Source organism: Antechinus flavipes, chromosome 2, assembly GCF_016432865.1.
Source record: "Antechinus flavipes isolate AdamAnt ecotype Samford, QLD, Australia chromosome 2, AdamAnt_v2, whole genome shotgun sequence".
NCBI lineage: Eukaryota > Metazoa > Chordata > Mammalia > Dasyuromorphia > Dasyuridae > Antechinus > Antechinus flavipes.
Window position 1 is genome coordinate 41117948 of NC_067399.1, and position 17119 is coordinate 41135066.

At 36.0% G+C, this 17119-nt stretch overlaps 1 protein-coding gene across 9 annotated transcripts in view; it reads right to left on the reverse strand.

The window, feature by feature from the left end:
* Positions 1–17119, reverse strand: part of CNOT1 (CCR4-NOT transcription complex subunit 1) — a 93114-nt gene that overhangs the window by 75827 nt on the left and 168 nt on the right. For all 9 annotated transcript variants that reach the window (XM_051974585.1, XM_051974586.1, XM_051974581.1 and 6 more), the window contains exon 2: positions 1719–1993. In XM_051974585.1, coding sequence (XP_051830545.1) covers positions 1719–1820 — 102 coding nt within the window. In that variant the 5' untranslated portion in view covers positions 1821–1993. The remainder of the gene's footprint in view (positions 1–1718; positions 1994–17119) is intronic.

Here is a 17119-nt window from a genome sequence, read left to right on the forward strand (position 1 = left end):
AGAAGAAGCTCTCCAAAAATGGTAAAGTACCTTGTGATCATACACAAATTATCAAGATCTACTGAAAGGACTGTGAATATTGAGGAAGACTCCCGAGAGATGTGAAAGCAATTGTGAAGTACTTCAAGAACAAGGATTATAACTCTGTCATCCAAAAACAGAAGGACCACCAAGGGATAGGGGTTCTCTTTCCTTGAAAGTCTTCAAGCAGAGATTAGATGATCACTTGGCTATGGTACAGTGGGAATTCTTTTCATATACATGGGCTAAGCTAGTGCTAGTATGTTTGGCCAGACAGCTAAATCAGGAACAATAAATGAATTGTAAAGAGGTAGATTTAGGTTTGTTTAAAAAAAAATTCCTAACAATTAGAATAGTTCCCAAAACAAGAGCTGCATGCAGACATGAACACACAGAGTTTTGCAGCAAAGGTTAAATATCACTCATCTGCTAAGATGTAAAGACAATGCTTATTCAAGTACAAGTTGGACTAAATGATCCTCCCAGCTTTGCAATATTATGATTCTATGGATCTGAGCTCATGCCCTAAGTATATTTCAACAGGCTCTAAAGGTATCACTATATTATAGGACAGTTTAATTATAGATACATATCATGAAAACTCCAAATCATGTAACCCAAAAGATGAAGAAAAATATACAATAAACATTTAAATTAAGAAAGATTTCCAATAAAAGTATTTTGGCACTCAAAGAATGCTTCATTTGTCACTTACATGGAACAACCTCATCTCCTAATACCAGATTTACACAGGATCAAGAAAATATAGCTATAATCTGCTCAACTACCACAACAAAAATTTATCTGCAAATAGAACACGTTAAAAACTTTCATTAGCAGAACCATGAAAGCATGATTCAGAAAAAATGCCACCAATCAAAATGAACTCTTAAAGCTAGCCAGATTATCAAAATTTGCAACTCACTTCACCTTTATCTGCTACATTAATAAGGTTTAAAAAACAGGATGTTCATGCAAATACCCTTAAGTGTAATTTATCCTGTGATTAAATGCAGTTCTAATTTTGTATTACATACAGTTATAGGTGACTAATACTAATTCTAAGAACTAACATGGGGCAGCTAGATGACACAATAGATAAAGCACTGGCCCTGAAATCAGGAGGACCCGAGTTCAAATCCGATCTCAAACAATACTTCCTAGCTGTGTGACCCTGGGCAAGTCACTTAACCCCAATTGCCTCAGGAAACAACAAAAGAACTTTTAGCTAGAAACAACTCATCATATACTACCAAAGAACAAAATAATTCTGGCAGCCAAAATAACCATTCAACTTCAAAAGTTCTTATACTTTTATCTATTAATAATTATATAACAATATAAAATATAAACTGTCATTTCAGGATTTTTAAGTGAAGAATAAGGCATGTTCAAAAGTCTTTAATTAGAATACAAGTTTTAGAAGATATGGAGAGAACACCCCTAAAACAATTTATGATTTAACAAATACTAACAAATACCAATAAACTAGTATTAAAATTACAAAGCTGTTCATCAAAACCAAAAGGAGATTCCATCAGTGAATTCTCAGACAATCTGAATTATAAGCAAACTAGGAAAAAAAGTTAGCAGTGCTACCCTAAAATACATAAGAACATTAAGGTAAGCAGATCCAAATTGCTTTTCAGCTTTTCCCTCATTTATCAAATAGAATACTCTCTTGCAGATTTACTCACATGCTGTATTTCCTGCTGGCTGGCTCGGTAGTTTTTCTTGGTTAAATTGTCCACCAGGTAGCTGATTTGAGACAAGGCCAGCGAGAGCGAGTCAAGATTCATTGCTGGTTGGGGCGGAAGCAGGCGGCCGAGCCCGGCGCAAAATCACCATTATTCCCCTTTAGTCACCTCAGAGACAGGTTAATTCTTTCTTGTAATTAGCCTATATCTGATTTCTGTAGAATTTTTTCAGTTCTTCTTTACCAAGGATCTTATTCTGTTCTGAAACATGGCACCTGAAAGAGATTCAAAATTCCAAATGATATTAATTTTTTAGAAATAAAAGCCCATAAAAAATTTTTTTGAAAGAAATTGAAGAGTATCCTTTACTTCTAAGACCATTCTTTCAAAAGTAAGCTACCAAGCTCTTTTCTCCAGCCCCATTCCCAGTTCTAGTATAGGGCTCAAATTGCCATTCCCAAACTGCTCCTCCTTAAGAATATGTCAATCTACTACCATGTGATTCCACTCACCATCCCTTTCACCTCTACAGCACTTTCATTTATCAGTGGAATCACACTCTTAAAATTTAAGTTCTGTAAGTATAAGAAATTATTTTCCTTTATATTAGTTTCCTAATATAAATATAAATATAAAGTTCACATGTACTGTGTTTGGCACTTAAATGCTATTTAAATCCATACATATAGATAAAAGATACAAAGATGGGTCAGGTACAAGGAAAGAAAATAGAAATGAGTTATCTTTTCTTTTCAAATCTTGACAAAGAAGATTCACTATTAAAATTTCTACAGAATGATAGTCTGGTTTTACTAGCATTAAGTGCTTTGGACTTGATGAGACATAAGCACTATGAAATACTATAAAATAGTGGTAATAACTCCAATGTTCTATCCTACCACTATCCTATCTTATCACTCATCAAGATTATTGTTTTTCATTATGTTAACATGTTAACTCATTATTGTTAAAATTCACAGATAAGAGAAAAATATTCCAATTTGTCAGGGATTAAAAAAATACATATATGTTACACACATATATAATACATATATAGAGACCCATTTATGCCTTCTTCTTAGTCCAATTAATTAATTCAAACTTGTAAAATTAATACTTGCAAAACTAAAGAATACAATTTAATTAACTTTACTACCCAGAAAGTCAGATAGTTCTGATAGTAGTTTCATTTAAAGCTGTACATAGGACAGTAAAATACCTATTTGAAAAGCAAGGTAGGACCATTCGAATCACATTCCTTCTAATTGTGTAGAAGCTATTCAGTAGGACAGAGCAAAACAGCTAAAATGAAAGGAAGCTTATCAGTTTACTTCCAGACACCTAACACAAACCCAAACTGCAGTATACACTACAAGAATTCACTAGCCCCTCATTCCCGCTGCTCCCTCAGTATGGGACATGTTTTTATTTTTGTTTTGCATGCTACTTTGCACAATTAGCTCAAAGACAAAAATGATAGAATCCATTTTCAATGACTTTGATGGGGACAGGCACATCCAATGTCGACTCAGAAGTGCAATGAAGCAGAGCAGAGAACTTAAGCTTTAGACCTAGGTCTGTCACTATCAGTTTCACCTTGGACAAGTCACTTAAACACTGAACAAGGCCTCAGTTTCCTTAATTGCAAGATGAGGAGTTGGAAGTAGAAGATTACTAAAAAAAAAAAAAAAAAAAAAAAAAAATTCCTTCAAACTAATTCTAAAGAATTTCCAAGCTTCATAATAGAAGCCTATTGCTGGATTAGAAAGAGTACATTGTTCAGAGGACACAAAGCAAATGTTTGTTTACACAGAGTAAAGGGTGGAAAAGGGGGGAGATGTGTACAAGGATAAATGAGGGGCAGTGTACAAAGCCCTGCTAGCCCTTGTCTCTTGGGGGATAAGTGCTCCTGCTGTGTTTCTATTTATCTCTTCATCAGAATGCAATAAGATATCCTAATATAAAAATATCGATATTATAAGTTAGCGATGCCAACATAAGCTGTGCACAGAAATTTGTTTTAGTTCTACTGAAAAACTTCCAAGACATCAATCTCTAGAAACATTATATAGGGTGGTTAAATTCCCAGAGCAGTTCACAAAAGTCTAGATAGCACTGTACCAGTAAAATTTAACTACTGTGTAGTTCAATGTTTCTATGGGAAATTTTTTCTGGACCTTCATATCCAATTATTTAAAATGAGAAGAGAAAATATATTTTAAATTCCCAAATTCACAAGGCTATGAACAGACAGCCAATGTGCATGGTAGCCTGCTTTGTAATTGACCCATCTACATGAAGTTAGGCTCATGGCAGCAATTCAGAGTCATCCACTTATGTTTTAGAGTCTTAGCTATCTAGAAGATCTATTTTTTGGAGCAGAGATCCCATGAAATTTCAATACCTTAAATTCCAAACCACTTCAAATCAAAGACTATGATAGGTCAAATCAAAGAGTATGATAGGTCAAAGAACCTGGTCAAGATTCCTGTAATAATATCCAACATTATTAAAATCAGATTTCTCCCAGCCAAACAAGTACACCTTGCCATCTCCTACAAATTAAAATGGTCTTAACCCACTTCTCAATTCCCCTACAAAACAATTTACAGTATCAGCAAATTGCTTTGATAGTTTATCTACTAATAAAAAGTATTTTTATGAAAGATTTTTTAAATCACTAGTTCAAGATTTTGAACAAAATGTCATTTTCTTAAGACATCTACTATATAGGTATTACAATTATCATATAAAGGAGTATTATATCAAAAGAAACTCAATATTTGAAACTTATTAGATAGATTTTCTCCTTCAATATAATTCACTGACGCCAAAACACAGACTTTTAAGATGGGAAGAGGAAATAGACTCCTTTTATTAAGGTAGACTCATTCTAATTTTTGCAGCTCAATTGTATACAAGGTACTAAGGTGTATACCCTATCTTCAGGGAGCTCATAACCTAGTGATAAATATAAGCCACATCCACAAGTAATATATAGAATACAGTGTATGACAGTCATAAAAGTGCTAGCTCAAGGGAGTAGAATAGAATAAAAAGGAAGGATTTAGATTATGCTTTGGTGGTGTTCAGTCATGCCCAACTCTTTGTGACACCACTTGGGCTTTTCTTGGTGAGATCCTGGAGTGGTTTGTCATTTCCTTCACCAGCTCATTTTACAGATAAGGAACTAAGACAAATAAAGTTAAAAGTGACTTGCCCAGGGACTACTTTTTCAATATTATTCAATTTAATTTAAAAAAACTTATATTACGTATCTACAGCATATTCAAAGGCACTATACTAAGGAAAATGCAAAGTTTCTATAAGACAATCCCTACACTAAATGAAACAGTCTAAAAGAATGATATATACAACCATAATTTATAAATGCATTAAGAGTTGCTTCAGAATAACATGGACCTTAACTGAACTTTTTACTTGTTAAGCAAAAGGAAACCACTGAAGAGATTTCAGCAGAATAAATGGAAATTAATTTGGAAGATTGGTATGAGGAATAAATTAGATGGGAAAAGGCAGGAAGATCTGTCAAAAACTTTGCTATTGTTGCTATTTGTTTTCATTCTAAAAAAGGACCATGACAGAGAGGTGACGCCATGACATGCAGGGCACTAGATTAAAGTAAGGAAGGGCTGTGCAAAATCACCTGCCTCACTCTTCCTCCACAGTCAACTGGGTTCAGTGACCAGACAGAGATCAAGCCGCCTGCAGATGGCCCTGGAGGCTGTGGGAGGCCTTGGCCTTATAAGCTAAGGTCTTTAAGTTGTAAGTGGGCTCAGGCTTAATTGAGGAAACTAAGGAGAAGGGAGAGTTGTGTTGCCCAACTGTCCAGTTCTAGTTGGTTTCTGAGTGGAACAACTCCAACTCCTACTCACAGAAGTTAGTTATCCTTTGTTCTCAAAGAGAACCATGACATTCCAAGTGAACTGAATTCAAATGTGCAAAGTCACCAGCCTTACTTACTTTCTCCTCCAAAGCCAACTGGGTCTAGTGGCAAGATATAGGTCAGAATTGGAAATGGCACCTCATTAGAATCCTAGTTCAATAAAGAAAGGTACAGGTAAAGTGGGAAAAAGGAAAAATATGAATAATAGGGAGAACAGAATGAAAAGAAATAGGGCCCAGGCTGATTATGAGAAGGATCACACCAAAGTTTTAAATTGAAAAACAAACAACAACAACAACAACAACAACAACAAAAAAGAGTGAACAATGTTGTAAGGAATAGAAATAGTGAGATTAACAGTATGAATAGTTTGGCAAATTTGATAGGACCATTGTATACTCAAGTATCTATATTATACAGACAGTTGAATATATCTATCTGGAGCTCAGAAAAGAGACTAAACAGAAAATAAAAATTTGCAATCAACTGGATACAAATGAAAAATAAGCTAATAATGGGAGCTACTGACATGGTCAAAAGAAAAAATGTAGAAGAGAAGCTCAAAGGAATTAAAAAGCTTAAAGAAAATGGGAACTGATAGAGAGATGGAAGGAAAACCAATAGGATAATGTCTCTAAAGCCAGGAGAGAAGAGGAGACTGTTCAGAAGAGGATTATCATATTATCAAAAGTCATAGGGAAATCAGGAAGAAATTTGAAGACATTTATTACATTTAGGGATTAGGAAACCACTGGTAATATTTGAGATATGTGTTTCAGCTTAGGAAGGGCATGATACTCAATTCAAACAGGCAGAGTGTTTTTTGAGAAACTTTACCCATTTTTAAAAAATATTCCCTTACTTAGCCACCCAAACAGTACAGTCACAAAACAATAAGTAACCCTTTTAAAACACTGACTTATCATTCAACTCGGACATTATGGTTTAAGAACTGATTTGATACAGGATCATCTCAAAATGTGTTTCCAACAAGAACATCAAAGCCAATGAATCCTATTTGCACAAATTAAATTTTCATCATGCCAGATTAAAATACACCAGTGAAATGCTCAGCATGCTTTAATAGACTACATGTTTTATTAAAGGGACAGCTACAAATTGCATTTTAGGATTGACTTCCCAACTTCCACCTGTATGGATTCAACAAAAGAATGGCTAAAACCTCTGTGCAACTAGATGGCACAATGGATAGAGCTTGACTCCAGGCCCCATTTTCTAACCACTGTACCACCTACCTTGTCAGAAAACCCTTAGTTTAAATCTGGCCTCAGACACTTATTAGCTGTATAACCTTAGTTAAGTCAGCCTGCTTACCTCCGTTTCCTCATCTGTCAAATGAGCTAGAGAAAGAAACAGCCATCCCTTCTAGTATCTCTACCAAGAAAAGCCTCAGAAGGGTCACAAAGAATCAGACATGACCAAAATGATTGACCAAACCTATTTCTTTAATCAGAAGAAACAATTACATTGTTAGGTAAAGAGCAGTATTTAGTTCCATGTGTCATAAAGTTGATGAAGCTGTCATTGTTAACCTTTAACCTTAGGGACTACACAGATCTCTAGTTCCTTCAAACAATTAAAGTAGGTTGTGTTTGTTTTCCTGGTTAGGCCAAAATCTAGACTCTTTTCTTATCCCACTCTTCACATACACTTTTAGCCCAAATGTCCCTGCTGTTTTCTGATTTTCCCTCACAAGTTTTATTTACAACTCACTAGGGCACATAGAATTCAGAAAGTTCTGACTCTCATGAATCACATGTGCTAATAAGAAATTTACTCAGCCAGAGAAATTGATCTCTCTCCTTCATTCTCTCATTTTTGGAGGAAGATCCAGGATAAAATCCTTTAAGTGTGGCCATAAAATCATAGCTTTCAAGTTGGTAAAGACCTTAAAGGTTATTAAATACAATCCTCCATTTTATTAAGAAAACCAAAGCACAACAAGGTGGTCTTGCCCAGGATCAATGACAAATTTTTCACCTTTGGCAAATCGATTCTCATTATCTTTCCAACTCCCAAACACCTTCTCTAAATTTTCTTGCCTCATTCAGTGGCTAATAGGCTACTCTCCTTACAACTCAAAAGAAAAATTTTGGTCTGATATCTGTCCTCTCTACAAGTGCCAAGAACAATCTTGAAGTGTGCAAGTAACCCACTCCCATCTACCCTTACTCCATAAACTCCAGACTCTCCCTTTTCCCTCTTGATATTCAGAGACACTTCACATTAGTTTAAAAGGCCTCTCTTCATCTTGGCCATTTCTCTCTTCTTTACACTTAACTTTTCATCCTGTCTTGAGGCATCTGCACCTGCTACAATGTTCTTGTCTCCATCACTACCATGAGTTCAGCTGTCTCACTACTTCCCCTCAAGTACTGACTCCTTCAAATATCATTTACTGATTCCTCTAGCTGTTAGGGACTCCCTCCCCAATCACTTTGTATTTATTTTGTATTCATCTTGTATTTCTTCAACTACCAAACAGCATTAGCATTCTGAATAGAATGGAATCTCCTTGAAAGCAAGGCCCAGTTCACTTCTGAATTTGTATTCCCTGTTCCTAAAAATGATTTCTATGGGGCAGGGGCTTAAAGTCTGTTAACTGATTAATTCTTTTTCATACAACATATTCTTCAATTTTTCTCTTTGTAAGTCCATTCATTCCCACAGTCACTATTGAAGTCCTGGGTTTCACTATGAAACAAAGCATCAATAAATATTTTCTAAACACCTTTCTGCCAAGCACTAAGCTAGGTGCTGTTTATGCAAATTCAAAAATGAAAATAGCCAATTGGTGATATATGCATTCAGAAAAGTTATATACAAATAAATATAAAGTGATTGGGGGGAGGGGAAGACTATTAAAACTAGGGTGATATTTTAGTTAAGCTTTACAAGGAGCTACAAGTGGAGATAAGGAAAATATTCTAGGCATGGGGACAGACAGTGCCAAGAAGAGAGGGTATACACACACACACACACACACACACACACACACACACACACACACACACACACGGACTACCAAGCAAACTAGCTTGTCAGGAGCAGAGACAGACAGAATGAGACATGAGATTGGTGGGGCAGGAAGAGGTTAGAGCCAGCTTATGAAGAGCTTTAAACACCAGAAGTGTTATTTTATCCTAGAACAAACAGGGCACTATAGAAGCTTCTTGAAGAGTTAAGTGACATGATCAGACCTGTACTTTAGAAGAGGGCTTCTTAAATTTTTTCCACTCACCACCTCTTTTCACCAGAGAAATTTTTATGTGACCCCAGGTATATAAAATAGGCACACAAATAAAATATTTACTGATAATAAATCATAATTTTTCAACTTCCATATTCAATCAAGAGACATCATATGAGGCATGATATGGGGTTTTCAACCCACAACTTAATAAGCTGAGCTTCAGAATAACAACATGGTAGTTAAATGGAATCTGAGAAAGACTGGATGCTAGAAGATTAATTAGCAAGATAAGAATATAGACTATGGTGATTATGCTACAAGAAAAGAGAATGTATGTAAAATGTTGGAGTCAAGCTTGACTAATACTTAGAGAAAAGATCTTTAAATTACCATAAAAATGTTTATTCCTATAAACAAGCTGTTACTTAAAAAATAAAAATTGTACTATATGGTAGTTTTTAAAAAGTAGAATTAGTCTTTTGAAGTTCCTCTGTTAAACAGTTATCTTAATGGTTTAAATGTGGTACTTTTAACTTTCTTTTAAATTCTGTACAAAACTACTCACACACACATACTCTGTTTCCATTCTTTTTTTTTTCCTTTTTAATGCATACTATCAAAGTAGTTCCTACATTTAGCTTTCCATTACTAATGGAGGGCTAACTATGAATAACTCAAACATGGTTAGCCAAAATAATTTATATTCATAGGTAAAAGGAACTAAATAGTTTTTGTTGTTTTGCTTTTTTTCTAGATGGGGGAAGGAGCTATAAAGAATAAACATGCTTTAGCTGCAGGAATGTTAGTTTGAAATTAAGAATTTGCCAGGAATATGGCACTAAAGTGAAAAAAATCAAGAAATGGCTCTATGGCAAAGAGAATATGCAACGTTAAACATTTTGACTTGCTCAACTAAAAATACAAATCAGTACTTTTTTTTTTTATTTCAAGGCCTACTAACACCAAATCAGATTATATGGGTGGAAAATTATTCAACCTAATAATACTCTGTAAATCTTAGCATATTTTGCATGACACATGGCAGGATGACACTGCAGACACAGGATGACACAGCTGGCCTCAGACCTGGGTTTGAGTCCTGTCTCAGACACACATGGCTAAGTGACTCAGCAAGTAACTTAAGCTTCCAGGGCTACAGACAATGAAGACTAAGGTTAATCAGTGTATCTGCAAAAATAAATGGAATTTAGAAATCAAGTTTTATTGAACACAGTAGATGTATCCTATATAAGTTATAAGTTTCCTCACACTTTAAAGATTAAGAAATAAAAGGAAGCCAGAAAGGTTCTAACCTCTAAGACCTTACTATATAAGGTATATATTCAATATTATTCAAGCCAATATCTTAATAGCACGTTTTCTAGCATTTATTTTTTAAGTTACATTTTCCAACAATATAAAATGTAAGATTGTGCAAGATGTCAATAACTAGAGCATTATTCAAATCACTTAATTAAAAAAAAAAAAGTGGAAATCCATCTAGAGACAGAAAAGAAGTGCAGAACAGTAGAAAATAACAGTCAGGAGCACTAGATTAGAATTCACACACCAAGTAAAAATTAGCAATTTTGCCTCATGAAAGTCTTATATTATTTTAATGCAATCTTTTCTACCTTAAATAACTTTTCTACTTTATCATGCTTTCTTTCTTAGAGGAGTCACAAATTATAACAAAATTAAGATTAAATGCTCATATTCATTTTAAGAGGCTGTCTTTTCAAACATTAACATGTTTGTGAACTTTTCTACCAAAAGTCAGGACTTGGGATAGCACCAGATCAGCAGCAATGTAGAACTCAAAAAGGAAAACAAGATAATTCTCATGCAACAATGTCAATGCTAGATTATTGTACACTTTATGATATATGGAAGGGATTCACTGTGGGCACACTGGCATTTTGGTACACGGTAACATAAACACATCACCTTCAAAACATGCTTTTGACATATAAGTTAACCATCCCACTTCATTATACTCCCCCATCTTTTAATTTAGTGATGATAAATGTTTTCTTGTTTAAGTGACAACCTAGACAAATTGCCTTAAGATCAGTTTTATGACCATTCAACAAGTCTTTAATTCTTACCTTTGACTTGTTTGTCACTGTTCCCACTTTAACTTCCAGTCAAACTACTCAAAAAGTGATCAATAAATTCAAAACACCACTACTGGAAGAAAGAAAAGCCATTCATAAATAGGTAATACTAAATGTACTGGGTCCTACTAAAAGACACCATTTTCACCAAAACAGAAGAATATCCAACAAACATTTAAACTCTTGTTCTAAGCAAGGCACGTATCCTCAGAAAGTTTACCTACTGAAGTCACCATTCATCTAGTGAAAGAAAACAATTTCTATAGGCAGTATGAAATGTTTAGGGGAGAGAAGGTTACATGATTGGCAAGATGATTTAATGCCCTCGTTTCTATTTTGTTTCCATGGTCATAGAAAAAGGAAAGGAGACCCTGTCTTCAAGATAGTCAGTGAGAAGGAACACGACCTGTTCTCAATACAACAGCATAGACTGGGCTAAAAGCAAAGCTACTATAGGAACACAGACGGAGAGATGCTTTCTGGTATGAAAGATGTAAGAACAACAACAAAAAAAACTGTACTTGAGCTGGTCCTTGAAAGATCAATTGGATTTCAACAGGTGGGCAGAACAAACTAGGCAGAAAGAATAATATGAACAATGGCAGGAAGGAAGGGAAAGTTTAGCTAAAGGCAGAATGTGAAGGAGCGTAGTTAAAGAACCCTAGATTTAAGATCAGCTCAGATTTGTAGGAGGTCTAATGCAAGGGGTTCTTAATCCAGAGTTCATCAACTTAAAAAAAAAAAATTTGTACTAAAATAAGTGGGTTCTTTTGTAATCCTATGTATTTTAATGTATCTATCTAAAAACATTATCTGAAAAGGAGTCCATAGATTTTACCAAACAGCTAATGAGGTACACACACAGACACATACAAAACTAGAATTTGGGCTGTATGCACTAAGCAACAGAGTCCCTGAAGATTATCTAAGCAAAGGAATACCATGATCCAAGAAGGAAAGAAAGACAAGTAATTATGACATATTTTGATGGAATCAAGGACCTAATCTTGTTTTTATATAATGATAAATACCACCTCCAATAATAATAGCTAGCATTTATATAAGCTGTCTCCTATGTGCCAGGCACTGAGCTAGATGCTATTTGTACAGCACATTTGAGTTATCCTCAAACTACCTTAGTAAATTCTCTTTTTACAGCTGAGAAAATTGAAGCAGAGATTAAGTGGCTTGCTGAGAATCACCCAGCTAGAAAGTGCCCAAGTCTGGATTTGAACTCAAGGTTTTTTGACTGCAAGTTCAGTGTTCTATCCATTGCACCACCTAGTTGTCTTTTTCTTTATATGGATTAGCTAAGAGGCTACTGGAACAGAAGAGTGAATAAAAGAAATGGAGAGAACAATTACAGTATAAACTAGATGATGATGTCAGTTCTTAAACATTATTGGGCAATATATTGGGAAGAAGGAGCACAGTATCAGCCATTACCAATTATCTCATCTATGTCTTACCACTGGACTGTTATAAGTGGAGGAGAGAGTGACACTAAGGGTTTTGCAAAGCTCCGCCTCACTTAAATCCAATTCACACTCAAAATATAACCCTTGGAATGTCAGTGATCCTCTTCAAGAATGAAGGATGGACAACATAGTACCAAAGTTAGGGATAAAGGGGCTTAGAGGTTATCTGGTATAACCTCTGAGCTTTAGATAAAAGAATCTTGGGCCCAGTTAAATTAAATGGCACAAGAAGAGGGATGAGGAAAGAAATAGGCATTAGTCTAGAAAGGAATTTCAGGGAATAAACATAAAACACCAGAGAACAACAGTGAATACCCAGCAGAGTGAAAAGTAAAGTAATACGGGAGAACACAATTCACTTCAAAGCCCCTAAGATTCATAATGGCTCAAAGTTCTAACTCCCAATACAACAAAAAACAAGATGACAGACCTGCACTGTTCAGATCATAATGAGCAGCCCATAGAAAAGCTCAAGCAGCCATATATACCTCTGGGACAAACATTCTGTACAATGAAGGAACTGGGCCCAGAATTAAAAAAAAAAAAAAAAAAAAAAAGAGAGAGAGATAAATAGGATTATAACTGGGAAACTGCAAACAACTTCAAAGAGCCCAAGCTTCTACTGAAACAAAGACCCACTTTTGTATCAACAGACTTCCAGTGATGCTATCCAATTCCATGGCTTTGGATCATTATCTTAGAAGTATTAAAGTTGCAGGTCATCCAAAGAGTAACGGAGAGGCAGTGATGAGAGGGAAGGAGCACATATTGCCAAAAAATCCTGGGGGAGCACTTGAGTAAATTGTAAAGGTTGTCAAAGCACTGACTTTGAAAAGGTAGGTCAATCAATCAACAAGAAGACATGAAGCCCTTTAGTGATGAGGCAGGCACACATCACCAAGATAAGTAAAGTCTGAGGAACAACCAACCAAGGGAACCACCCCCAAGCAAGTATTAAGAGAGCTACAGGAAGGCCCTAAGCATATCAGCTCAAGCTCTCTGGAAGGATTTACTAGAGGGAAAAAAGAGTTACACAGGCTAAGATGATGGAGGAGGGAAAGGATTTCAATCTGCACTATAAAACAAAGTACTCACCCAGATAAAACTTCACAGATCCATGTTCAGCAATACAATTTAATACCAATCTGCTCCTAAGAAAATTAAAGACCCTGGTGGTGGGAATCTTTCTGAGGGACTCATTTACAAAGCAATATAAATAAAAATCGCAAGTGTATTAATATTCCAAAACCTAAAGAACCTGACAAAAATTATCTGAAGTATAAAGTATCAATATAATATATATGGGCTAGTCACCTTGCATCATAAAGGTTCCTATTCTTGTTTCAGGTATAAATACATATTAAAAATTAAAACAAATATATTTAAAAGCATATTTTAAACACAAATACAATTAAAATTAAGTTAAATTTAAAGTAGAATTGCACTTCAAAACTACCAACTATATCTTGATCCAAAGTGTACAACCCTTCTACTGGCGTAAGGGTTTCAAAAATCTTTCCTGACATCACTCTATCCTTATGAACTTAAAAATCATCACTTACTAATCTACAACTAAATTAATTGCCTGGGTGAGAAAATGTTTAGCTGTTAATTTGAGGCCTCCTAACTATATCTATGCAAAATGGTAAATGCTGGAGAAAGTAAAAACTAAGAATACAAGCATAAATTTCAACTAGAAATTCTTATATTAAGGAAAAACTTCCCTGCAACTTGTTACAGTTATAGATTCTTTGATGCATTTGACTTTGGTTAGGAATCTTTTAGTAACTATAGCAAGTACAGACAGAAGCCAGAAATATTTTACTCTCCTTTTAATCAGACACAGAAAACTTCCTAACATTCTCGCTTTTCTCCAATTGTAGAAATTTACTCAAAATCCTTACAACTCAACTTATAAAACTACACGATTTCTTACAGAGAACATTTTTCAAGGGCCAGGTTTACTTTATTTGATTTTACTTTAAAACATGGTGCATACTTGGGAGTCTATGCAAATGAAAATGTAATTGATTTTTAAGTCTAGTAGGAAAAAAAAAGGCACCTCTATGAATTTTACCCTTAACCTTTCCTTTTAAAAAGCTAACCACAAAATATGTTTAAAAGAATCACACATGTTTAATCTGTATTGGATTACTTACTAAGGTAGGGAGGAAGAAAAATATGGAACACCAAGTTTTACAAGGATGAATGTTGGAAATTATCTTTGTGTGTATTTTGAAAAATAAAAAGCTATTATTAAAAAAAAGTTAACCACAAATACAAGATTTAAGCGGAAATAGCATTACTGGTTTTTCTATATTCACAGTTGAGATTGATGCCAGTCTCAGTAGGATGCCATTTTGAAGTTTTCCAGAAAGAAATTCAGTGTGGTTTGAGGACTTAGAATAAGGTAAGGAATGCAAAGTAAATGCAAAAATTTAAAATGTCAGTATATTAGTCAATACATTTTTAGAGATTCCTAGAAAAATCAGTTTTTTCTATTACCATAAAGAAAAGTTCCTGAAGAGTGACATTTTAAAATGGCAGCCTACAACTTGTGTCCAAAAGTGCAAATATTTTTAAAGGTTTTTTTTTTTTAAGCTGCTTAAAAAAGCATAGTGCTAATATTGTGCCAAATAAATTTCTCTCTTTTTAAAATAATGCTACAAATTTCCTGATTTCTTTCCAGGTTGTCACCCTGTCTAAATTCTGGGAGGTCACAAATTTTAGAAAGTATAAAACTAAACAATAAGATCCAGAACTCAGTATCTGGCTTAAAAAACTGCAATTACACTCTTAAAAAAAAAAAAAAAAAAAAAAAGCTATATTTTTTAATTCAGTCAAGGATGGGAAAGGGGGTAGGTAAGTGACTATTTCATTAAAAGTATATCTTAAATAAGAAAAGATTTGGCATTTTTCACCATATTGACAAATTCAAGAGGAGTGTTTGTTTCAATTTTCTTCAATCAGAAGTTAAGAGTCAAGGAAAAAAAAAAAAAAAACTTCAGTTATCCCTTGCAGATTGTTCCACTTTGGGTACCTAAAACTATTAAACTTTTCTAAAAAGTCCAGGACCTAAAATGCTGTATACAAAAGAACTGTACATTTAAGTTAGTTTTATCAAACACTACCACTAGAACTGAGATACTCAAGAAAGGCCTAAAATCCACTAGAGAGGCAGATAAGTAGTTTTAGTTTCAGTCTTCCTCAAAAAAACAATGTAACAAGTTTCTGTCTCCTGAAATATGAACTATTAACAGTAACTATGTCACATTAACCCATTGCTAATATACTATGTATGGTCAATCTTTGGAATGTAAATAATTCTAGTCTTGATCACAGAAAACTAGCCTCTCAAAAAATTATCAATTTTAATTTTTTAAGTTATTCTATCCTCATTCATTGTAACCAAAGTATCTACCATTTTTTTAAAATCTCAGACAAACACAAATAACCTACTGATGACAAGGCAAGCAGAGAAAAGAAACTATCACATATTCAAGAGAAGGGGAAAAAGTTTCCATTTTGAGAGTCCCCTTATCTGGGTCACTTATTAGAAGGGGGCAAGTTTCCTGGCAATGGGGTTGAGTTGCCTTTCAATCAAAGGACAAGCAGCTTTGTTTCTCTCCCTTGGCTTGGGAGCTAAGATAGGCACACAGTAGGCACTTGTTTTTTCAGTGCCAAGGTTTAAACAAAAGTCTAGAAGCGCCTGAAGGATCAACCCACAGTAAGCACTTACTGAATGTGGGAGGATTTATCCACTATACAAAAGTCTAGAGGCACCTGAAGGATCAGCACACAGTAGGCACTTAATGAGTACTGGCTGGTTTAGGACCTGGAAGATAGATACACAGTAGGCACCAAATGCTATTGACAAAGTCTTGAGGAGGAAGAAGGAAGAGTCGGCATACAGTTGGCATTCACTGTGTGCTGGCGGACCTGGAGGACAGACACAGGAGGCACTTGTTTAGTGCCAGGGCTTATTCACTATACAAAGATCTAGAGGCACCTGAAGGGTCAACACACAGCAGGCACTTACTGAGTGCTAGCTAGCTTGGGGTCTGGAGATCAGACACACAGTGGGTACCAAGTGCTAGATGGAGGACTACTCCAGGCAAAGTTTGAAAAGAGGAGGAAGTGTCGGTATACAGTAGGCATTTACTAAGTGCTGGCTAGTTTGGGACCTGAAGGATAGACCCATAGTAGACACCAAATGCTAGTTGGTGTGACTACTCTAGGCAAAGTCTGGAGGAGAGGAAGGGTCTGCACACAGTAGGTGCCTACACGGTGCCGGAAGGCCTTGGATGGGCACCGAGGCCTACAAGTGTCCAGCTCACAGGGAGGGGAGGGGGCGGCACGTGTGAGCCAGTGTGGTGTGAGTGAGTGTATTCGCGCGCGCGCGTGTCCGTGGGGACGCGACGGGGGCCGCCCTCTTCTCTGGAGTGACTCGGTCCGCCGGGGGCCCCGGCGCTGACAACGTGCGCGGCGCGGCGGGCCCCCCGGGTCGCGGCCCGGCCCGGCCCAGGCCCCGGCCCCGCGCTCCAAACCCGGGGCCTTCCCGCCCGGCCCCTGGCCCTCCCCGCCCGCCCGCCTCCCTCCGCGGCCTCCAAAGGCCACGGGACCCCCATCCCCTTCCTCGCTCCCCTCCCCCAGCCGCGTCCGCGTTCCGGAGCTGACGCGGCGGG